The sequence below is a fragment of the Macrotis lagotis genome, chromosome 1, assembly GCF_037893015.1.
Source record: "Macrotis lagotis isolate mMagLag1 chromosome 1, bilby.v1.9.chrom.fasta, whole genome shotgun sequence".
Taxonomy (NCBI): Eukaryota; Metazoa; Chordata; class Mammalia; order Peramelemorphia; family Peramelidae; genus Macrotis; species Macrotis lagotis.
In genome coordinates, this window is record NC_133658.1 from 870,681,059 (window position 1) to 870,705,272 (window position 24,214).

General features: G+C 44.4%; 1 protein-coding gene across 10 annotated transcripts in view; it reads left to right on the top strand.

Moving 5' to 3' along the window:
• Positions 1 to 24,214, top strand: part of RAP1GAP (RAP1 GTPase activating protein) — a 96,105-nt gene that overhangs the window by 47,163 nt on the left and 24,728 nt on the right. For 6 of the 10 annotated variants that reach the window (XM_074218194.1, XM_074218198.1, XM_074218195.1 and 3 more), the window contains exons 4-7: positions 17,017 to 17,052; positions 18,098 to 18,145; positions 19,173 to 19,211; positions 23,120 to 23,305. In XM_074218194.1, the coding sequence (XP_074074295.1) occupies positions 17,017 to 17,052; positions 18,098 to 18,145; positions 19,173 to 19,211; positions 23,120 to 23,305 (309 nt within the window). Of the gene's footprint in view, positions 1 to 11,823; positions 11,886 to 13,342; positions 13,416 to 15,146; positions 16,102 to 17,016; positions 17,053 to 18,097; positions 18,146 to 19,172; positions 19,212 to 23,119; positions 23,306 to 24,214 lie in introns of those variants that run through there. The other 4 variants (XM_074218202.1, XM_074218200.1, XM_074218201.1 and 1 more) reach the window with 4 other exon arrangements.

Below are 24,214 nucleotides of genomic sequence, written 5' to 3' on the forward strand. Positions count from 1 at the left end.
GTTGTCCTTCATTATTGAAGAGGTCTAAAATGACACCACTGTGTTGCAGTCAAATTACAGTGTGTCCAACTGATAAAACCAGTTTGAGCTCTAAATGTTCTACTAAACATTTGGGGTAGATTCTTTAAAGTTGTGGTACCCCATGTTTCTTTTGAAACAATTCTGCTTTGCTCATAGAGTACAATACCCTTTCTCTTGAGGGCATGCCATGCTGAGAAATCCTGTGCTAGTGTCTCCCAAGCCTCACAGTCCATTCCAAAGTTGTTCAGAGAAACCTTGAGAGCGTCCTTGCTTTTTCTGACCACCACGTGAGTGCTTACCCTGTGTTAGCTCTCCATTTTTTTTTTTTTTTAGGTAAGCATACATTGGCATTTGAGCAATGTGGTCAGCCTGAGTTGTGTTCTCTGAAGCTTGTCAGTTTAGCTCAAGAGACATTAGGGGCAGTTAGGTGGCGCAGAGGATAGAGCATTGGCCCTGGAGTCAGGAGTACCTGAGTTCAAATCCAGCCTCAGACACTTAATAATGACCTAGCTGTGTGACCTTGGGCAAGCCACTTATAACCCCATTGCCTTGCAAAAACTGAGAGAGAGAGAGAGAGAGAGAGAGAGAGAGAGAGAGAGAGAGAGAGAGAGAGAGAGAGAGAAAGACTACAGTTTCTGATGTTTTATCTTGCCAGGTGATTTTCAGAATCTTTCTAAGACAATTTAAATGGAAGTATTTCAGTTTCCTGACATGGCACTGGTAGACTGTCCAGGTTTTACAGGCATATGGCAATGAGGTCAGCATTTGTAGAACTTCGGTCACTAGCTGGTTAATGCTAGTTGAGTGACTTCTGTCTAAAAGTCAGTTTCCTGAGTTGTAAAATGACAGCAATAGGACTGGGTTAGATGACCTCTGAAGTTTCAGTTGACTCTAGATCTATGAACTTAACCTCTCTAATCTTCAAATTCCTTATCTTAAAAATGGAGATAATATTTATATTGCCTATCGCCTCAGATTGTTATAAGAAAGTGACTTTTTTTATCCTATATATGCTGTTGAAGAGGGAGCAGTAATTTTAGCATCTTTATCACCATCATCATCATTCACTGTCACCAGACTCCTGGTTCTTGACAGTGGAAAGAGAGATGGTGTAATGGTTAGCGTGCTGGAACTGGAGTAAGGAAGACGTGAGTTGAAATCCAACCTCATATATTACTTTGCTGTGTTACAATGGGCAAATTATTTAATCCCTGTTTGCCTTGGTTTTCTCAACTGTAAAATGGAGTTCATAATAAGAACTATCTTTCCGTGTTAAGAGAATCAAAGGATTTAATATTTCTAAAACAGTCCTTAACACAGAGTAGGCACAAATAAACTTATTCCCTTCTCTTTCTCCTAGGGTCCCTCCCAACTTTGACATTGTGTTCTTTTTTAAAAATTATCAACTAAAATTTTATTTTATGAATTTTTTTGTAAATAGTATTTTGTTTTTTTAATTATATGTAAAAATAGTTTTCAACATTCATTTTTAAAATTTTTATTTATTTAATATTCAAATGCTTTAAATTGACAAGAACATCATCAGTAGTTCCAAGTTGCAATTTTTTTTCCTTCCCTTTCTTCCCTCACTCTGTGCCAAGACAGCATGTAACCTGACATAGATTATACATCAATATTCATTTTTATAAGAATTTGAGTTCCAGATTTTTCTCCCTTCCTCCCTTCCTTCCCCCTTCCTCAAGATGGTAAGCAATTTGATTTAAGTGCAATCATGTGCAATACATGTGCAATCATGAAAACATATTTCCACATTATTCCACATTCACATGTTGTAAAAGAAGAATCAGAACAAAAGAGAAAAGCCAAAAAAAATAAAAACAAAAAATAAAACTGATATGCTTCAATATTCATTCAGACTCCATAGTTGTGGGTGGTATTTTCTGTCCTGAGTCTTTTGGAATTGTCTTGGATCATTGTATTTCTGAGAAGAGCTAAGTCAATCATAACTGATTATCCCACAGTGTTATTGTTACTATGTATAATGTTCTCCTGGTTCACTCATTATAATGCATGTATGTCTTTTCAAGTTTTTCTGAAATCCATCTGCACATCATTTCTAATAGCACAATAGTACTCCATTACATTCATATACTACAGCTTGTTCAGTCATTCCCCAGTTGATGGGCACTCCCTCAATTTACAATTCTCTGCCATCATAAAAAGAGCTGCTGTAAATATTATTGTACTTGTAGGACCTTTTCTCTTTTTTTATGATCTCTTTGGGATACAGACTTAATAGTTTGGACATAGGTTCAAATTCCTCTACAGAATGGTTGAATCAGTTTACAAGTAATATCCCAATTTTCCCACATCTTCTCTAACATTTATTATTTTCCTTTTCTTTCATATTAGCCAGTATGGTAGATATGAGATAATATCTTAGAGTTGCTTTAATTTGCATTTCTCTATCAATAGTGATTTAGAGCATTTTTTCATATGACTTTGGCTTTAATGTCTTCATCTAAAAACTTCCTATTCATATCCTTTGATCATTTATCAATTGGGGAATGACCTATATTTTTATAAATTTGACTCAGTTCTCTATATATTTGAAAAATGAGATATTTATCAGAAACATTTGCTGTAAAAATTGTTTCCCATCTTCCTTCTTTCTTTCAAATCTTGGTTGTGTTAGTTTTATTTGCGTAAGACCTTTTTAATTTAATGTAATGCAATCAAAATGATCCACTTTTCATTTCCTAAAGTTCTCTAGTTCTTGTTTGATCATAAATTCTTCCCTTCTCCATAGGTCTGATGGCTAAACTATTTCTTACTCTCCTAATTTGTTTATAGTATTACCCTTTATGTTTAAATCCTGTAGTCATTTTAGCCTTATCATGGTATAGGGTGTGAGATGTTGTTCTATACCTAGTTTCAGCTGCAATATTTTTCAGTTTGCCCAGCTGCTTTTCTCAAATAGTGAGTTCTTATTCCAGAAACAGAATCTGTGGGTTTGTCAAATTGTGGATTTCAAAAGTTATTTACTACTGTGGCTTGTGTACCTAATCCATTCCACTGATCCACTACTCTATTTCTTAGCCTGTATCAAACAGTTTTGAAGGGCAATGAGGAACAAAAACTATCACTTTCTTTGTAGGTGATGTAATGAAATCCTTAAAGAATCCTAGAGAATCAAAAGCTTCTTGAATTAATTAACAACTTTAACAAAATGGCAGAATATAAAATAAACCCTCATAAGTCATCAGAATTTCTATATATTACCAACAAAGCTCAGCAACAAGAGATAAAAAGAGCCTAACCATGAGAAGTTGATATTTTTCCAAATGTTAAATCTGACTTTATTTGTGTGAAAAGTGTTTTGTAACTATGATCATATAGTTCCTAGGTTTGACTTGGTAGGTAGACTCCTAAATATTTTATATTGTGTACAGTTAAATGGAATTTCTCTTTTTATCTCTTGTTGCTGAGCTTTGTTGGTAATGTATAGAAATTCTGATGACTTATGAGGGTTTATTTTATATTCTGTCATTTTGTTAAAGTTGTAAATTAATTCAAGAAGTTGTTAGTTGATTCTCTAGTATTCTCTAAGTTTGCCATCACATACTTATCACAGAGTGATAGTTTTGTCTTCTTATTGCCCATCCTAATTCCTTCTATTTCTTTACCTTATCTTATTGCTGAGGCTAAATATTGAATAATGGTGACAATGGGCATCCTTGCTTCACCACTGGTCTTATTGGGAAGGTTCCTAAACTTATCCCCATTACAGATAATGCTTGCCAGTGATTTTAGATAGATTATTTCTTATCATTTTATGGAAAGCTCCATTTATTCTGATGCTCTCTAGTGTTTTTGAACAGAAATGGGTGCTGTATTTTGTCAGAAAACTTTCTGCATCCATTGAGATGATTTCTGTTGGTTTTGTTATTGATATTTTCAATTATATTAATCATTTTCCTAATATTGAATCAACCCTGCATTCCTTTCAATTTCATTAATCTCTCCTTTGCATTTCAGAATTTCTAATTTGATGTTTAAGTGGGGATTTAAACATTTTTAAAAAATTTTGAAGCCGGTAACATTTCTTATTTATTTTGTGGTTAGATTTATCTAGTCTAGATTTATCGAGTTGAGGTCCCTCACGTTTCCCTATTTCCCCCTGTAACTCATTTAACTTCCCCTTTAAAAATTTGAGTGCTTTACCACTTGTACATATATGTTTAGTATTGATATTACTTCATTATACCTTTTAGCAAAATGTAGTTTTCTTCCTTGTATCTTTTAATTAGATGTATCTTTGCTTTTGCTTTGTCAGAATGGCTTTCCCTGCTTTTTTTTTTTACTTCAGCTGAAGCATAATATAGTTTGCTCCAGCCTTTGACCTTTACTCTACATATGTGTGTCTCTGTTTCAAATGTGTTTCTTGCAAACAACATGTTGTTTGATTCTGGTTTTTAATCCACTCTGCTAACTGCTTCCATTTTATGGGAGAGTTCATTCTATTCATATTCACAGTTAAGATTGAGTATTTCCCTTCATCCTATGTTTCCTCTGTTCATACTTTTCTCTTTCGTTTCACCCTGTCCCTGCTCATCAGTGTTTTGCTTTTGATCACCACCTCCCTCAATCTGCCCTCCCTTCTCTCAATCCCATCTTTTCTTTTCCCCTTCCCCTCCTGTTTCCTAATGGGGTAAGATGGATTTTTTCTTAACATGTTTATTTATTTTTCCAATTACATTCAAAAGTAGTTTTCAACAATCATATTTTGTTAGGTTTTGAGTTCCACATTTCTCCCCTTTCTCCCTTCCCTTCCCCCTCCTCTTGACAGTGAGCAATCTAGTGTAGGTTATGCATTTATAATTATGTTAAACATATTTCCATATTAATCATATTGTGAAAGAAGAATAAGATTTCTCTACCCAACTAAGTGTGTATGTCATTCTGTCTTTGAGCCAAATCCAATGAGAGTAAGGATCAAACAATGCTCATTCCCTCCCTTTCCCCCCCTCTATAATAATAGGCCTTCCATACCTCTTCATAATTTACCCATTCTACAGTTGGGTTAAGTGACTTACCCAGGGTCATGGAGCTAGTGTCAAGTGTTTGAGATCAAATTTGAACTCAGGTCCTCCTAACTTCAAGGCTGGTACTTTATTCATTGAGCCATCTAAGTACCCTCCCTTCCTCTTCTTGCATTACAATCTTTTTTTTTCCACCCTTTAATTAATTTTTTTATCATCACATCAAAGTCTACTTATACCCACACCCTCTGTCTAAGTATACTCTTTCTAGGTGCCTTAATAAGTATACAATTCTTAAGAGTTACAAGTATCACCTTTTCATGTAGGGAAGTTTTTCCTTCCTATTTTACCTTTTTTATGTTTCTCTTGATCATGTCTTTGAAAATCAGATTTTCCTATTCAACTGAACATGCATGGTTTTGTTGGGTAATTGATTTTTTATTGTAATTCAAGCTTTTTTGCCTTCCAGAATATCGTATTCCAAGCCCTTTGATTCTTTAACATAGAAACTACTAAATCCTGTGGAATCTTAACTGTGACTCCTTGATTTTTGAATTGTTTCTTTCTGGCTGCTTGCAGTATTTTCTCCTTGACCTGATAGTTCTGAAATTTGGCAGCAATATTCCTTGGAGTTTTCATTTTGGGTTCTCTTTCAGGAGATGATCAGTGGATTCTTTCAATAACTATTTTACCATCTGGCTGTAGAATATCAGGGCAGTTTACCTTGATGATTTTGTGAAAGATGCTATTCAGGCCTTTTTGATCATGGCTTTCAGGTAGTTCAGTAATCTTTTTTTTATTTTTATTTTTATTTTTTTTAGTTTTTGCAAGGCAATGGGGTTAAGTAGCTTGCCCAAGGCCACACAGCTAAGTAATTATTAAGTGTCTGAGGCCAGATTTGAACCCAGGTACTCCTGACTCCAGGACCGGTGCTCTATCCACTGTGCCACCTAGCCACCCCTAGTTCAGTAATTCTTAAATTACCTCTCCTATATCTCTTTTCTAGGTCATTTGTTTTTTCCATTGAGATGTTTTACATTTTCTCCTATTTTTTTTAATTCTGTTGACTTTGTTTGACTGATTCTTTATATCACATAGAATCACTGGCTTTCACTTGCCCAATCCTAATTTCTAAGGAATTATTTTCTTTAGTTAGCTTTTATACCTCCTTTTCTATTTGGCTGATTCTACTTTTAAGGGGGATGTTTTCTTCAATCAATTTTTGTGCTTCATTTTCCAAATTGTTGACTCTTTTTTCATAATTTTCTTGCAAAACTCACATTTCTTCCTTAGTTCTTTTCCTACATCTCTTACTTGATTTTTGTTTTTAGGTTTTTGCAAGGCAATGGGAATTAAGTGATTTGCCCAAGGTCACACAGCTAGGTAATTATTAAGTGTCTGAGATCAGATTTGAACTCAGGTCCTCTTGACTCCAGGGCCAGTGTCTATCCACTGCGCCACCTAGCTGCCCCTCTTACTTGATTTTTAAAATCCTTTTTGAGAAGGTGCTAGGTGGTGCAGTGGATAGAGCACCGGTTCTGGAGTCAGGAGTACCTGAGTTTAAATACGGCCTCAGACACATAATAATTACCTAGCTGTGTGACCTTGGTCAAGCCACTTAACCCCATTGCCTTGTAAAAAAAAACTAAAAAACAAAAAAAAATCCTTTTTGAGCTCTTTTAAGAGGACTTTTTGTGCTAGAACCTCTAGGGCTGGTGACTTGCCCACTGCCCTAGGGTGACCCAGCTTAGTCATGCCTGTTGTGACCAGGTTTCAGGGTTGGCAGCTTGCCTCATATATTGGGGTTGAAGGCCTCATAGCTGACCTGTGAGCCTTAACCTCAGGGCATTGGTTGCTGCCCTGTGTTGTGGCTAAAAGCCTCCTACTAGCTTGCCTGGCTATTGCTTGCACTGGGATTCACTCTCTTTTGACCCAAGTGAGACCTTTCTTGAAGTCCTTCTAAGTCATCTTGGACTGGAAAATTTTTCAGTCTTTTTTGTAGGTTCTGTTGCTCCAGAATTCTTTTAGAGACTTGATTGACATTGTTTCCAAAGGAAACTGGGGAGAGCTCAGGCAGCTTCCTGGCTTCTTTCCAATATCTTTGAGATTCTGTATTCCAAAGTCCCTCCTTGATCTGGCATCTTGTGTTCTAAGGCTCCTCCAGTTCTGACATCTTAGGAGGCTGAAGGGCAAGGTGGACTTTCCCTGACAGTCACCCAGGACCAGCCTATGGAACGTCTTCTCATTGGACACCCCAGGTCCCAACCTGGGATTGCTATACAATGATAAGAACTCAGTCCTTTCCATGGGGGAGTGTTTTGAAGGCCCTGGCAAAGGGAGCTGGAAGGCATCTTTTCTCTGCCAGGACAACCAGTCTTGGGTTATGTCCAAAGCATGTGATTCAGTGCTCTCTCTTCTCCACCTTATTGACAGTGGGGATGTAATAAGGGGGTCTAGTATACTTGTTCACAGAAATGGGATCAATTGCAACCACCTAGTTTGAACTGCAAGGCCTGGCATCTGGCCCTGGGCTCTGCATGGCATGGGCAGGCTCAGGTGAACAGAGCCAGGTGTTTGCAGCACATATTGGGCCAGAGCAAGGGAAAATGCCAAGGCCATTGACTTGATCAGGACTTGGATCTTGGCAGGTAGCTTTGCCTCCCCATTCCTGTTGTTCCCTCTGCAAGGAAGAAATGGAAGAATAGCCATGAGGTTCCCAGAAGGACACATACATCACAAATTCTCCTAATCATTGTGGGTTTGGATTTTTGTATCCCCAATGTTTAGCTGGTATTTGTTATACAGTTGGCACTTAATTGCTTACCAGAAGTAGTAGCCTGTAATCCCTCCTGCTTGGGAGGCTGAGGCTGGTGGATAGTTTGTGCCCATGAAGTGCAATAGGGCTAAGAAGGGTGTCCACATTAAGTCTGGTACTAATAGAATGAACCTCCATGAGTGGAAGGCCACCAGGTCACCTAAGGAGGGATGTACCAACCCAGATCTGAAATACAGCAGGTTAAAGCTCTCACAACACTCTATAGTGGGATCAGTCCACAATTGGCCAATCAGTTTTCAGCCTCGGTGAGGCTGAAAAAAAAAAACCCAAAAATTTTAAAAGCAAATAATTGAAAATAAAACAAAACCAAAAAAATGCATATTAACTTGACTCAACAGATTGTATGATATGGGTTCTCTTCTGGCCTCTGTCACCAACTCATTGTGTAATCTTGACTGAGTTTTTTTTCTGTCTCAGAGTCTCTGATTATCTATCTAGGAAATGGGAGATTTCCTGAGCTCCCCCATCCCCCAAAATTTCTGTGGGATCAAATAAGAGAAAGCATAGGAAAGTATGATTATTATCAGCATGTCTCCAGGGCCTTTTTTGGGGGGGGATATCCTCAAATACCATAGACATAGAGGCAGAGTCCTAGAGCCCTGGGACTACATGCTCACATCTGCCTTCATATACATGCATGCAGCCAAATGAACACAGACAAACACATACATACCAGCACATGACTGTGTGTAGATATCCATATGCACACATTCATGTAGTCATTCAATAAACATTTATTAAACACCGGAGTTACAAAAAAAGGCAAGAACGCTCCCCTTGGCAGGGGGCTCAACTCTGCCCATATGAGGCATCAGCAGAGTTGATGGAAGATAATCTCAGTGTGAAGACCCTCTTAAGGGAGATGGGGGTGAGGGAGCAGGGCATGGCGTGATGGGAGAGACCAGGAAAGTGGACTCTGGAATGAATCTTTTTTTTTTAGAATTTTTCAAGGCAATGGGGTTCAGTGGCTTGCCCAAGGCCACACAGCTAGGTGATTATTAAGTATTAAGTGTCTGAGGCTGGATTTGAACTCAGGTACTCCTGACTCCAGGGCTGGTGCTCTATCCACTGCGCCACCTAGCCGCCCCTTCTGAATTGAATCTTTTTTTTTTTTATTTGCAAGGCAGATGGGCTTAAGTGGCTTGCCCAAGGCCACACAGCTAGGTAATTATTAAGTGTCTGAGAACGGATTTGAACCCAGGTACTCCTGACTCCAGGGCCCGTGCTTTTTCCACTGCGCCACCTAGCTGCCCCTTCTGAATTGAATCTTAAGGGAAGCCTGGAGCCAGAGATAAGGAGCAAACAGGCACACACAGAGTTAAATAGACTGTCATTTAAGGCACATTCTCCACGTATACAGTAGAAATTGACCTTGTGCTTATTTTCCATGTGTTTTCATACATTCTTATCTTCCCCCTTAGATTGTAAACTCCCAGAAAGCAGGGTCTGTTAAATTCACATCTCTGTATTCCTAGACTACAATGCAGGACTTAACACTTAGTGGGTGCTTAGTAAATGTCTGTTAATATGTGTGTATGCTCACCCAGATAGATTCACATGCACAGGTTCAGGGAAACATGTATAAGGGATGATCTACATATGCACACAGACACACAGCTCGAGTTCTATGTACACTCTCCCATGGAAATGTAAAGGGCCAACCTGTACATACACACATATATGCACACAGAGAGCCTCAGAAGCACTGACATCTAGCCATGCTGTTTATCCCAAGCACGGTGTGGAGTAGATAATAGAAAGAGCATTGAACTTGGAATCAGGAAACCTGGGTCCTACTTCTGACTCTCACATTTCCTAGCTGACTATATGTCCATGGGTGAATTGCATCCCATTCCTAGGGGCCTTGGTTTCCCCATTTGTAAAATGAGATCGTACTATAGATTCCACTTTCCTCATCAGGGAACCTCAAGAAGGGCTTGCCTTTGACCCCCACTTAGTTTTGATCCCGGTGACACAATTATATACAAAATTTCTCTCTCTGTCTCACCGTCTCTGTCTCTCTGTCTCTCTCTCTCTGTCTCTCTCTCTGTCTCTCTCTGTCTCTGTCTCTGTCTCTCTGTCTCTCTCTCTCTCTCTCACACACACACACACACACACACACACACACACACACACACACACACACACACAGAACTGCCGGATGCCCAGACATCTTCATGCCTGCCCCTCCCCTTAGGGCCGTGTGGGAATGCAGGGTTTTCTCAGGTCTGCATTGCAATAGGTGCCCGGAAGCACTTGGGTCTAGGGAGCCAGTTGTGTAAATCAATATTTGCTGTTGTTAATTATTAAAACCAAAGCTGGGGTTATGGCTGGAACATGCATCTCCGGAGTTCCTGCTGCTGCCAGCTCCCTGGGCCCAAAACTCTAGTCCAAGCCAGCTGGGCGCCCCAGGAATCTAGCTTTGGAGAGCTCTGGGACAGCAAGAGGCTCCCACTGGCTCTTTTAGGAGTTCTTGGGAGAACTCTGGAGGCCAGGTTTGAGTCCCATCTTTTGGGACAGCTGAAGAACCTCGAGGTTCCTTGGCAGTAAGAGGGATGCTTAGATATTTCTTCAGCATCTGTTGAAGATGCAGAGATTCCCAAGTCACCCTGTTTCTGAACAGGACCTTTAGCTGACCAGAGATGTTGAAGACTGTCTCCTCAATAGGCATCATTTGCAACCACCATTTAGATTCATAGATCCTAGAATGCGTGGGACCTTAGAACATAAACTGCTAGAAAAATTATCATCACCATCATAAGAGATGACAGACTTGAAATGATGAGACATCTCATTTAGTGACATAGAATATCACTGTTTGGAGAGTCCTTAGAACACAGAATGTCAGAACTGGGAAGGCTCCTAGAACCCAGAAAGTCAGAGATGGGAGGGCCCCTAGAATCCAGGATGTCAGAGCTGGGAGGAACCTTACAACACAAAATGTCAGGGCTGAGAGGGGTCTTAAAAGTTAAATTATTAGAACTGAAAGAGACCCAAAGAACTGGGAATTCGCCACATGGCATGTCAGAGTTGGGAGGGACATGAGAACAAAGTTTGAATAGTAAAATGCTAGACTTGTCCTTGGAGGGGAAGGGGAAGGGACAGAAGTGTTTATTAAGCATTTGCTATGTGTATGCACTGTCCTAAGTGATTTGCAAATGTCTCTTGATCCTCACCACAAGGTAGGCGCTAGTATTTTGGAGCTGAAGAAACTGCTGCAGACAGAGGTTAAATGACTTGCCCTGGGTCACACTGCCAGCAAATTCAGAGGTGGGATTTGAAATTGGATCTCCTTGATTCCAGTTTAGCACCCAATCCCCTGTACCACCAGGCATTTTAGAGATCATCTAGTTCACACTCTGCCTTTTAAAGATTTGGAAACTGAGGTCCGGGAGAGTGAGAATGGCTTGTCTGGGGTTACAGAAGTCAGTCCTGTGGTCTTTCCATTATACTGTGCTGTAGTTTCTCATTCCATCTCCCTTCTCCCATCCCTGAGGCCCAAAGAGGGATTTAGGCCATCGGTAGTTCCCAGGAACAAATGAGAAGAATATATATGAGGACTCTGTCTCCCCAGAGGAAGAGGGGGGACACCCTCTCCCATTCACTTCTACCATAGCAGATTATGAGGAGGTGGATTATTGGAGAATCATAGTTTGGGGGGTTGGAAGAAACCTCACAGGTTAGCTAGTCCAATCCTATTTTTCAGATCAGGAAACAGACCCACAGGGAATAAATGACAGGCAAGATTTGAATCCAGATCCTCCGGTGTCAAATCCACTACTCTTTTCACTATGTCACAGCTTGGGCAGCAGCCTCCCAGCTGGATTCTGGTCGCCTTTCCCTTCCTCAGCCTGCTGGCTGAGTCCTAGGCCCTTCCAACCTTCTGGCAATTGGTCAAGATGTGATGCTCCCAGTCATCTATAAATACAGTTTTTCCTGGGCATAGTCCCTGGAAAGAATGGGCAGGGAGCACTGGGCTTGAAGGAACATTCCTGCTTCTTGAAGACATTAAAAGTCACTACCAGGTCTGAGATTCTCTATTCCAAAGGGCCTTCCAGTTCTGCCATTCCATGTTTTAAGGGGCCCCTGGCTCGGACATTCTGGGCTCTAAGGGCTCTCCCGGTTCTGTCATTCCATGTTCTAAGGGCCCTCCCGACTGGGACATTGTGGGCTCTAAGGGCCCTCCCGACTGGGACATTCTGGGCTCTAAGGGCCCTCCCGACTCGGCCATTCCGGGCTCTAAGGGCCCTCCCGACTGGGACATTGTGGGCTCTAAGGGCCCTCCCGACTGGGACATTCTGGGCTCTTAAGGGCCCTCCCGACTGGGACATTCCGGGCTCTAAGGGCCCTCCCGACTGGGACATTGTGGGCTCTAAGGGCCCTCCCGACTGGGACATTCTGGGCTCTAAGGGCCCTCCCGACTGGGACATTCCGGGCTCTAAGGGCCCTCCCGACTGGGCCATTCCGGGCTCTAAGGGCCCTCCCGACTGGGACATTGTGGGCTCTAAGGGCCCTCCCGACTGGGACATTCTGGGCTCTAAGGGCCCTCCCGACTGGGACATTCTGGGCTCTAAGGGCCCTCCCGACTGGGCCATTCTGGGCTCTAAGGGCCCTCCCGACTGGGCCATTCTGGGCTCTAAGGGCCCTCCCGACTGGGCCATTCTGGGCTCTAAGGGCCCTCCCGACTGGGACATTGTGGGCTCTAAGGGCCCTCCCGACTGGGCCATTCCGGGCTCTAAGGGCCCTCCCGACTGGGCCATTCCGGGCTCTAAGGGCCCTCCCGACTGGGCCATTCCGGGCTCTAAGGGCCCTCCCGACTCGGCCATTCCGGGCTCTAAGGGCCCTCCCGACTGGGCCATTCCGGGCTCTAAGGGCCCTCCCGACTCGGCCATTCCGGGCTCTAAGGGCCCTCCCGACTGGGCCATTCCGGGCTCTAAGGGCCCTCCCGACTCGGCCATTCCGGGCTCTAAGGGCCCTCCCGACTCGGCCATTCCGGGCTCTAAGGGCCCTCCTGCCTCCCACGTTGACTTCCAAGGCCTTCTAGGCTCTAGAGTCCTTTTCCCAGCTCTGCCACAGCCCTGGTCCTGGGCGCCAAGGGCCAAAGTTTTGGAGCCGGGCTGCCCCCTCCCCGCGCCCGTAGGGAAGAGTTGGTGTCAGTGCTTTGAGATCGGGCCTGGGCAGCCGCGGGGTGGGCGGTCGGAGCCAGGCGGGACCAGGAGCCGTGGGGCCGGCCGGGCTGGGGGCGGGTCCGGCCCCCCGCCCCGCCCCGCGCCGCCCGTACCTGCCGGCCCGCCCCCTCCATCCCGTCCCGGCCCGGGCCGAGCCTCCGCCAGCGCCGCCGCCGAGCCCCAGCCCCAGCCCCAGGCCGGAGCGCGCGGGGCCCGGGCCGCCGGGGAGACCGGGCGCGAGGGGGGCCGGGGCGCGGGGCGCAGGGCCGGCGAGGCGCCGCGGGGGCCCGGGGCCGGCGAGGGATGGCGCACCCGCGGCCCCCGGCGCCCCCCGCCCGCCCGCGGAGGGGCTCCCTGCCCGCCGGCCGCGGAGGGGTCGCCTGGCAGGTGAGCGGGGCCCGGCCCGGCCGGAGCGGGACTGGCCTGGGCTGGGCTGGGGGCAGGACGTGTGTGTGTGTGTGTGTGTGTGTGTGTGTGTGTGTGTGTGTGTGTGTCTGTGTCTGTGTGTCTCTGTGTGTCTCTGTGTGTGTCTGTGTGTGTCTGTGTGTGTCTGTGTGTGTGTCTGTGTGTGTCTGTGTGTCTCTGTGTGTGTCTGTGTGTCTCTGTGTGTGTCTGTGTGTGTGTCTGTGTGTCTCTGTGTGTGTTTCTGTGTGTGTCTGTGTGTGTGTGTCTGTGTCTGGGGCAGGACCGACCCTCTGACTAAGCCCTTCCAGGGAGGTTCCCCCTGTGGGCTCCCAAGGGTCCCTGAGCCCCAGCCTGGCCCCACAACTGGTTTCCGGTGTGGGGATTATGCTGTCACTGGGTGTTAAGAGAGAGGGAGCGCCCCTGGCCCCAGGACCCACTTCCAGTGCTCCGTGTGATATTCAGTGTGTGTGAGTTGGGAAATTGTCTTCCTGGGGTTAGGTTGCCTCCATCACTGACACTGTGTGTCACACTCTCCCAGGGTGTGTTCTTATTGTGTTGGCCTGACTGTGAGCCCACCTGAGCCTGTGTCTGGCTGTTGGAAGCTGTTACCATCCTTTAAACCGTAGAGACTCATAAAAGCATTATCAAATGTCAGAACTGGGAGGGCCCTTGGAACAAAGAGTGTAAAAAGTGGGAAGCTTCATGGAGGTCGTCTCTCTGGACCCCTGTATGTGAGACCCCAGAGGTGCAGACTGGGAAAGTGACTTTCCAAAGCTGAGGTGGTAGGTGGAGGCAGAGGCCAGGTTTGGGCTCACGTCTCTCACCCCCCCCCCCCCCCCCACTGGGGTCCTTATCACTCCCTGGCCTTGCGGCCTCCATACGGCATACTCTGCTGGCATGTGTGACCATCTGTCCTCTTGTTTTTGTGATCCCCAACTTATCAGCCCTAGATTGTGGGACTCTGCCCTGCCAGCTTGCCAGGATTATTAGGAAAATATTGTTTGTAGTCCCATAAGAACTGGTGATATAGGAGCTATTATTGTGGTCGGTTGTGCTTTCTTACAATATGTGTGTGTTGGGCAGAGGACACTTGTTTCTGACAGCATCATTGGGAGCTGGCTCTGCATTCATGGGTTTCCTCCTGTTCCCAAAGCGTTTCCTCCAAGGAGAAACTCCTGTACAGTTGTCTTGGGATTCCATACTGGCCTGTGTGACAGCTAATGTGTGTAGAGTGTAGTCAGGGGGATGGTAGGAGAGTGAGGGTGGCATGCCCTTTTTGGATTGTATGTGAGCCTGTTTCTGTGGGTGTCGCTGTGTCTGGGGCTGGGCCATAAGTTCATCCATGGATGTGCTGCCCCTTCCACCAAGGAGGACCGAGCCCAGGGCCAGTGGTTGAACATTGGCAGAGGAGTAGGCCACTTGTCTGGGAAAACTTGGAAAGCTCCCCTGGCTCTGTCAGCTGGGACCGCCTTCCCTTCAGGAAGCCTGGCTAGGCTCAGGATTGGTCCAAAGGAGCAAGAGCTGACAGACTCAAAAGCCCAGCCTAGAAGTGGCAGAGTTTAAGGCCACATGCATGTGGCCTTCTAGCATTCAGCAGGGGGAGGAAAGGGGGATGGGGGCAACAGAGAAAGGAGGATTTGAGAGGAGGTGAGGAAGGACAGAGGGAGGGAGAGAGGAAAAATTATGTGAGAAAAAGTGTGTGTGTGTGTGGGGGGGGGACAGACACACATGCAGAGAGAGAGGTGTGAGAGAAAAGTGTGTGTGTTTGAGGGGAGGGAGAACTGGAGCAGATATAGATGCTAGGTGTAGTCATCCTTAGCATCTTCCTTTACTGTTCTCATCACTTGCACTGGGGTCTCAGGAATCCCTTGGAGATGGAGCCCTTTTTAGCAGACGTGTGCCTGTGGTCACCAGACAGCCCCCTGGGATTTGTCCCCATGATTCCCTAGAGTGGGCCAAAACACCCTTTTGGGATGGAATTCAAGACTTCCTATTCCTCTTCTGTGGCCACATGCTGGGGTCTGGCACACTCTTAGCCTCTTTCTGCCAGCAACTTGGCACTGCCCTGGCTGAGTGGGGCATGGTCTCCTCATCATAAGATTTAAGAGAAGAAAGAAACCTTAAAGATTATTTCCTGTAAGATAAAATAAATTTGAGACCCAAGGAAAGGAAGGGACCAGACAAAGGTTGCCTGGCTAATAAGGGAATAGACTTAAGATTCAAGCTCATGTCTTCTGAGTCTAAATTCACTTTTCCATGCTCCTTTATCATTGACAACTAGAATGAGACGTCTGGGTCCAGGGTTTGGGCCTCTCAGTGCAGATCTCCTGGGTGAGAGGGAAGATTTTGTAAATTTAGGGAGTTTTTGTGGGGCTAGAAATGGGAGAGAATAGAGGGGCTATGAACCTGGCTCCTTAAAGATCCTTGAAAGGGCTTTCTTCCTAATTTTGGACTGGGATGGATAAGATAGAAATGATCATCAGGGATGTCAGACCCATGAAAAGTGAAGAGATGGTGTGAGCCCACCTACCCTGGCTAGAAGGTTTAGACCTGGTCCCAATGGGCAAGATTAGAAGATCTTTGTCTCGATTTTGATCTCTGCTGGAAAATGAGGCACTTGAACTGATTGGATTGTGAGGTTTCCTTCAGCTCTGAGATTCTACAAAAGGTAGGAAATGGTTAATTTGTTAGTAAAGAGGATTAGATTTGGAATCACAAAATAGAGGTTCAGATTCCTGATCTGCTACTAAGCCCCATGTGATCTTATGTCAAGCACATAATTTCTCTAGGCCCTTTATTTCCTCTTCATTTATTTATTTAGAACGCAGAATGAGCTGGAAGAACCCTTAGAACCCAGGGTGTCAGAGCTGAGGGGGCTCTTAGAACAGAGTATGTCAGAGCATAAAAGTCTATTATATAACCCATACTGTAAAAGGAGGGCATTAGAAGATCTCTAGGGTCCCTTCTAGTTCTAAACCATTTATTCCTGTGATTTCACTGAGCTACGAAGCTGGCTTAGAGAGGATCCAAGTCCTTGGATCTTAGTATGACACCCAGCTCTGGGGTATGGGCAGAGAAGTCCTGCTGAGATGGGCAGCTCATCCCATCGCAGCATCTCAGAGCCTCTGGCAGCCATTGTGGCTGTTGTCCCCCTCTGGATAAGGGGGAACTTGAAGGGTCCAGAGAAGAGGTGGGCCAAGCCAAGTAGCATAGGGGAAAAAGCCCTGCATCTGGAGATAGAGGACCTGAATTCTTTTCCAGCCTTTACACTTACTCACTATGTTCCTTTGGGCAAATCACTGTTTCCTTGAGCCTCATGTGTAAAGTAAGGAGTTGGAGCAGGTGGTCTCTGAGGTCTTGGCCAGTTCTAGATCTGGGAACCCTTGATTTTCTTTTCATTTTATTTTATTTAAAGCAGTGGGGTTAAGTGACTTGCCCAAGGTCACATAGCTAGGCAATTATTAAGTGTCTGAGGTCAGATTTGAACTCAGTCCCTCTTGACTCCATGGTCATTGCTCTATCTACTGCACCACCTAAGATTCTTGACCTGACCCTTCCTTCTCTCCTGTTTTCTCTCTTGCAGAACTCAGACTTGTTTGAGATGATTGAGAAGATGCAGGTGAGTGACTGGCCTTTTGAATCTACTTTGGGATGCTCTCTCTAGGGGTGGATGATGACAAGAGCGGGGAACCTAGACATCCTGCTTTAATACTATTCTCAGCCTAGATCCCCAGGCCTCCTCATGTCCTGTTGGGAAGAGACAGCAGCATCCCCCTGTAGCAGGGGAGGGGGAACCATGCCCCCTCCCTGAGCAGTGCCCACAGCACTCTGGTGGGTTCCAGGGCCTAATTTCTTGGTTCCCACCTCCATTCTGATAAAAGGCCAGTTCTTCTTGTCTGTAAACCAAGGTGTCTTCCACTGGACCCCCATGAAAAGAAAGCATCCCAGCAAAGGCAGGACCTCTGAGTTTATCTAACTGGACTCCTAGCTGAGATATGACTCCCCTCTCCAAGAACCTTAATATCTAACCTCTGGTTGAATACTCCCTAGAATAGAGAGCTCTCTGCTTGTGAAAGCAGCCTAGTCTTTTTCTGCAGAACTTTCATTGGTATATTAGTCTCCCCTCAGAAGAACCCAAATCTAACTCCCTGTAATTTCCACTTCTTTATCCTGGTCCTTTCCTTGGAGGGCACAAGGAAAAATTCTATTATTTTTTGCATTGTGTATAGTGAAAGGATATTAGACTGGATGCTGAGCACCAGTAGACAATGCGACTTTGGGATACTTGATCCCCACTCTGGACCTCAGTTTTTGTTATTTAGCATGAGAGAATTTCTCCCACCTCTGACATTCTCTAGTCTAAGCCCCTCCCCCACTTCTGACATTTCTCTGTTTTAAGGCCTTCCCATCTCTGACATTCGGTGTTCTAATGCTTAGCATTGACATTCCCTGTTCTAAGGCCTCTCTCAGCTCTGACATTCGGTGTCCTAAGACCTCTCTCAATTCTAACATCCTGTGTTCTAAGGAACCTCCTAGCTTTCACAGTATGTGGGTCTATTCACTGACAATACTCAGAGATGCCCGATCAGTGTGTTTGAACAAGTTGAGAGCTCTCCATTTGGAAAGACTGCCAGGATCATGACTGGTAATTCTTATCTTTGCAGGGAAGCAGGATGGATGAACAAAGATGCTCCTTCCCACCACCTCTCAAAGTAAGTCACCGTCCTTCCTGTGTAAATGTGTGTTTGAGGATGAGGGCAGGGAGGAGGAGTGTATCATAACCTATTCCTATCCAAGGCAAATACTTCCCTGGACCTCAGGGTCTTGACCCTTGCAAGGGACTCTTTACCACCCCTGCCACTACCTCTCCCTTGGCCCATCTCATCAGACTATTGACCTCTATAGTATTTGTGGGTTTCTTTGGGCACTAGGGAGCGGGAGTAGGGAGGTATTTCTTTAAGCAGATGGACCATATTTATCTGCCTGCTTCTAATTCTATTCCAAGAGCATTGGGAGTTAAGTCTTTAATGTTTTTAAACTGTCTTTCCATGTTCCAAGACTTCTCCCAGCTGACCCTCTTTATTCCAAGAGCTTTTCAAACTTCTTATCTATTATGGGGAGACTTGAATCCAGGTCTCCAAGGGCCAAGATCACCCTTAACTCTATTTGTTCCTGCTCCAATAAAGGGAATCCCTTGTGCGATGACTCCCTGGGGGATAATGGCCTACCCAAAACCTGACCCCATGATCACCTGAGTTATAAGAAACTGATCCCAAAAGCCAGGTCTCTGAGGCAGTGTCCTATCCTGGGTGACTCTAAGGATATGCCAACTTTTGCCATCCATCTGGTTAGGGGTGTGGTGAGCCTGAGCACTAGGCTATGGCTCTACAGAGCTGATGGAAAGAAGGTCAGACTGTCAGTAATCTGACTTTGTCTGTGACCATCCTTTCCACCCCATGTAACTTCTCCTGCACAAAGGGATCTGGGATCTGAGCTTAACTCTACTTTCCCCTTCCTATATAACCTTGGGCAAATCCATGCCACTCCTTGAACCTGTTAAAGGGGAGAGATATTTCTTGTCCCCTCCCTTCCCCTCATCCCCCTTTCTCCTTGGTTTTGGCAAGGACAGACGAATCAATTATTGATAATAAGATGTTTTTAACATCCCTTGGACCATCAAAGATGGAAGGCTTACAGCTAGTAAGTCTATTTCACTTTCGGCTTGTTTGTGTTTTCCAGACAGAAGAGGATTACATCCCGTATCCCAGTGTCCATGAGGTAATCCAAGATAGCTCCTCTCCCCTTCCACCCACCCTCCATGACCTCTCACTCCCTTGGAAGTTCAGACCCTCTCAGCTGTGAATCCCTAGCAGCTATTAGCCAGTACTGTACTCCCTCAGGAGGAAGAAAAATCACCAGATACCTGGGCCACACCCCAAACTCAGAGGTCGCAGACCCAGACTTTGTGGTCTCCAAATCATTCTTATCTCCCTTTTCCTGTTGGGGTATGACTGGCAGATCTGGCTTTTGTTCATTTGTCAAGTGTTGATTCTAGTGTTACTTTGGTCCAGGCTTTGTGCTATTTGAAGAACACATAGAGATAAAAATGAAATGATATTTGCCCTCAAGGAGCTTACACACTACTGAAAGTACAGGTGTATACAAACTGTATAAAGAAGAGGGTTGGAAATCAGGAAAGGTCCCATAAAGAAATGACTAGAGATTATTTTTCCCCTCTCTTTTTTTAAATTTATTTTTATATATTTTTTCAAATTTATTTTTCCAACTACATGCAACAATCTTTTTTTTGTAAGATTTTGAGCTTCACATTTTTCTCCCTCCTTCACCAGATAGAAAGTCATCTAATAAAGGTTGTACATGTATAACTATGTTAAAATATATCTATTTCAGGGCGGCTAGGTGGCACAGTGGATAGAGCACCAGCCTGGAGTCAGGAGTACCTGAGTTCAAATCCGGCCTCAGACACTTAATAATTACCTAGCTGTGTGGCCTTGGGCAAGCCACTTAACCCCATTGCCTTGCAAAAATCTAATATATATATATATATATTTTAATCATGTTGTGAAAGGAGAATCAAATTGAATTGGGAAAAACATTAGAGAAAAAATACATAAACAACTTTTAAAAAGTGAAGATATATATATATATATGTATATATATTTTAGTTTTTTGCAAGGCAAATGGGGTTAAGTGGCTTGCCCAAGGCCATACAGCTAGGTAATTAAGTGTGTAAGATCAGATTTGAACCCAGGTACTCCTGACTCCAAGGCTGGTGCTTTATCCACTACACCACCTAGCCACCCCCAACATTGAAGATATTAAGCTTTATAGTTTCTTTTATAGAATTGCCTTTGATTATTTTTACTGCCAAAATGAACAAGTCCATCACAGTTGATCATCACACAATGTTGCTCTTCTGTTAGAGTTCTTCTGGTGCTTTCTACTTCACTCAGTATCAGTTTATGAAAATCTTTGCAGTCTTTTCTGAAATCCTGATAAATATTTTGGTACCTGTGGATTTTTTACCCTTTTTTTATGATATCTTCAGGATACAGACCTAGAAAGGTGGTATTGCTGAATCAAAGGGTATGATGGCTGGAGATTCTAAGAGATACTAGTTCTAGAGCATCACCTAGATGTTCTAAAAGGTGGAAGTGATAGGGATGTGAATGCTAAGCCTGGGGGGGATGCCTAGGAAATGGGAATTCCCATGTGAACTCCACAGCTTTGGGGGGAAGAATCATGGGTTTAAAGGTCTTGAGACCTTACAGAGGCTGGATGACCCATGGAAAGCAAAACAACAGTTAAACCAATTCCAGTTAGGCAGTGAGCATTTATTATGTGCCAGACAAGAATTGGGGCTACAGAGAAAAAGATTAAATTACCTTTATCCTCAGGGAACTTCCATTCTAACAAAGGAGTTGTAATAATAACTAGATCAATATAAGATACATAGAGGGCAGATCTCAGAGTCATAGCAACGTGAGGATGGGGGTGGAGGACTGGGAAAGTTCTCCTGTAGAAAGTGGGATTTAAGATGTCTTGAAGAAAGTCAAGGAAGATAAGAGGCAGGTCACTCCAGGCATGAGAGGCAAAGGTGAGAAGATGGGAGATGATGTGACATGTTTGAAGAAATCCAAGGAGGCCAGTGTAACTGGTTCATAGGGGAAGTAATGTGTAACAAGTCAGGAAATGTAGGAAATGACATATTTTGAAGTTTTTTTAAAAATACCAAACAGAAAAATTTATATTTGATCCTGGAGGAACTAAGAAGCCGCTGGATCTTAAATGAGGAGGGAGGATGACATGACTACACCTCCACTTTTTTTTTAAATTTTAAAGATTTTATTTATTTTGAGTTTTACAATTTTCTCCCTAATCTTACTTCCCTCCACCCACCCCCCAAAAGAAGGCAATTTGCCAGTCTTTACATTGTTTCCATGGTATACACTGATCCAGATTGAGTGTGATGAGAGAGAAACCATATCCCCAAGGAAGAAACATAAAGTATAAGATCAGACAATAAGATATCAGGTTTTTTTCCCCTAAATTAAAGGTAATAGTCCTTGGTCTATGTTCAAACTCCACAGTTGTTTCTCTGGATACAGATGGTATTCTCCATCATAGACAGCCCCAAATTGTCCCTGATTGTTCCACTGATGGAATGAGTGAGTCCATCAAGGTTGATCATTCCCCCCATGTTGCTATTAGGGTTACAGTGTTTTTCTGTAGACCTCCACTTTTGAAAAATCTCTTTGGTGACTGTATGGAGGATAGGTTGGAAAAGGAAGAACCTTGATGGTGGTAGTGGTGATGGGGGCAGGGAAGATCTTTTAAAAGATTGACTCAATAGATCTGATGAGTGGTGGTGAGGTCCCAAGCTTAGTGATGGTGATGTGAGGGGAGAGAAGGGGAAGAGATTTTGTGAAATTTTAAAATGTGAAGATTTTGAAGCAGATTGTTTCTGAAGTATATGGGAGCGACGAAGAATTTTGAATAAATAGAGATTCTGTGCACTAGTAGGGTAGTTGGAAAGGGGGAAGGTTTGAAAAAGATCACTTTGGTTGTTAGGCTTAAGATATTTGAAGGACCATCCAGATGTACAGGAGACAACTGTGGATGTGAAACTGGAGGCCAGGGCTACATGAATAGACCTGGGAATCATCTGCATGGTGAGGAGAGCTAAACCTTAGGGGGCAGATAAGATCACCCAGCTAGACAGCATAGAGAAGAGGGTCTAGACAGAACTTTGGGGACTACTCATTGGTAGTCAGTTCAATTTGGATAAAGGATTAGCAACAAAGCGAATAGACTCTTCAGACTGAGATCTCCTTTGAGAGATAGATCAAGGGTTTCCAGAAACCAACCTTCTTTTCCATTTTATTGGTCCTTCTGGATGCCTCTCACTATGACATCTCTTCCCTTTATAGAGGCACCACTGGGGATGCAGGGAAGGAAATAGGCAAGATTTCTCAGGTCCTTTGCTGGGATGCCACTGAAAAGGAATTCTTGGGTTGGGGGGGGGGGTTCAGTCCCAGGGAATTGTGGGCAATACCATGAATAGCCTGTGGGCTGGACAATCCAAGGAAGCATACCCAAGTTGAAAGGAAGTATAGGGAAGGGGAAAGAATCAGTATTCCTTAGTCAGAAGACCTAAATTGAAGTCCTAGCTTAATGACTGGACAAATCATTTCTTTCCAAGCTGTGGTTTGCTCATCTCTAGTATAAAGATAATACTATTTAATAACAATTAAATAATATAAAATAAGAATGAATTCTAATAACAAACTAACTCATGGGATTGCTGCCAGGAAAGCCCTTTGTAATGCACTTTAGAAGCCTGAGGTATTATTATCCCAATAAGTAATGACAGTGAGAACTCGCCTAGCCTTAGCTCTTCAAGATTCTTTGCATCTGTTACCCTACTTGAAACTAAAAAGTGCTCTGTGAAGTAGGAGCCATTAGTACCCCCAATTTACAATTAGGGAAACCAGGGCTCAGTCCAAAGCTCGCATACCTAGTAAGTACCTGGATTAGGATTTGAACCCCAAGTTTTCCTGACTCCAAGTCCAAAGTCATGGATACTGTTGGCTCCAGGGAGTGATGCTGTATACAGTCAGACCTTTGACTGGTCACTGACTCTTTTACCCCAACTCCTCTTCCAGGTCCTGGGGCGTGAAGGGCCCTTCCCGCTCATCCTGCTGCCTCAGTTTGGAGGTTATTGGATTGAAGGCACCAATCATGAGCTCAGCAACATCCCAGAGACTGAGCAACTCCAGTCCCCAACGTCTAAAGTGAAGCTGGAGTGTAACCACACCGCCCGGCTCTACCGGAAGTATTTCTTAGGCAAGGTGAGCTAGCTGGCCTCAGGGCTACCTGAGAACCTGCCTTCCTGTCCACCAATTAATTGAGAGGCAGCAGCTTTCCTGGGAATGGCACGACTGGCTGCCCAGGTTAGGGTGGAGGTGGGGGAGAGGGGACATTGACCTTCTGAGATGTTGCCTTGTGAGGTGTCCTGGTGGTGTTCCCTTTGGGCCACGGGGGCATGGACCTCAGAGGTAGCTTCCACAGAACAGGAACAGCTCTGGAGGGTACAGGGTGGGGAATTCATCCAGGCTCATTCTGATTGTGACTTCTTCAGGAGGGGTTCTTGGGTGAACTGGGCATGAGCCAATGGTGTGAATTGGTGGCCAAGAAAACAAATGCTACCCCAAAGAGGGCATCTTGTTTGTTCTCTCTCTCTCTCTCTCTCTCTCTCTCCCCTCCACTCTATCCTGAGTATTGGCAGACATTTAGAGCTGGAAGGCACTTGAGAGCCGTTATGTTTAGCTTGATTATTTTATGGATGAGGGAACTGAGGGAAAGGAAGTGACTTGTCCAAGGCCACACAGGTCATGTTTGACTGGGCATCTCATAAAAGGAGAACTGAGGATGTTTGGCTTGGAAGTAACCTGAGCAGGCTGAAGAGGAAAGGGACCTTTCAAGAAGGCACCACTGTTAGATGGAGTCCAAAGAGCTGGGTTCAAATCTAAGTCTCTGATTTTCTGAGTTGAGTGGTCATGATCAAATCACTCCATCTCACAAGACCTCAATTGTAAGAGGGAGGGATAAGACTTGACATTCTCTTAAACTCCCTTCTGGCTCCAACATTCATCATTTCGGGCTTTCTCCCAACTCTGGCATGTGTTCTAAGGACCCTCCCAGTTCTAACATTCTCTATTCTAAGGCAGCTTCAAACTTGGACAGTGGATGTTCTACCA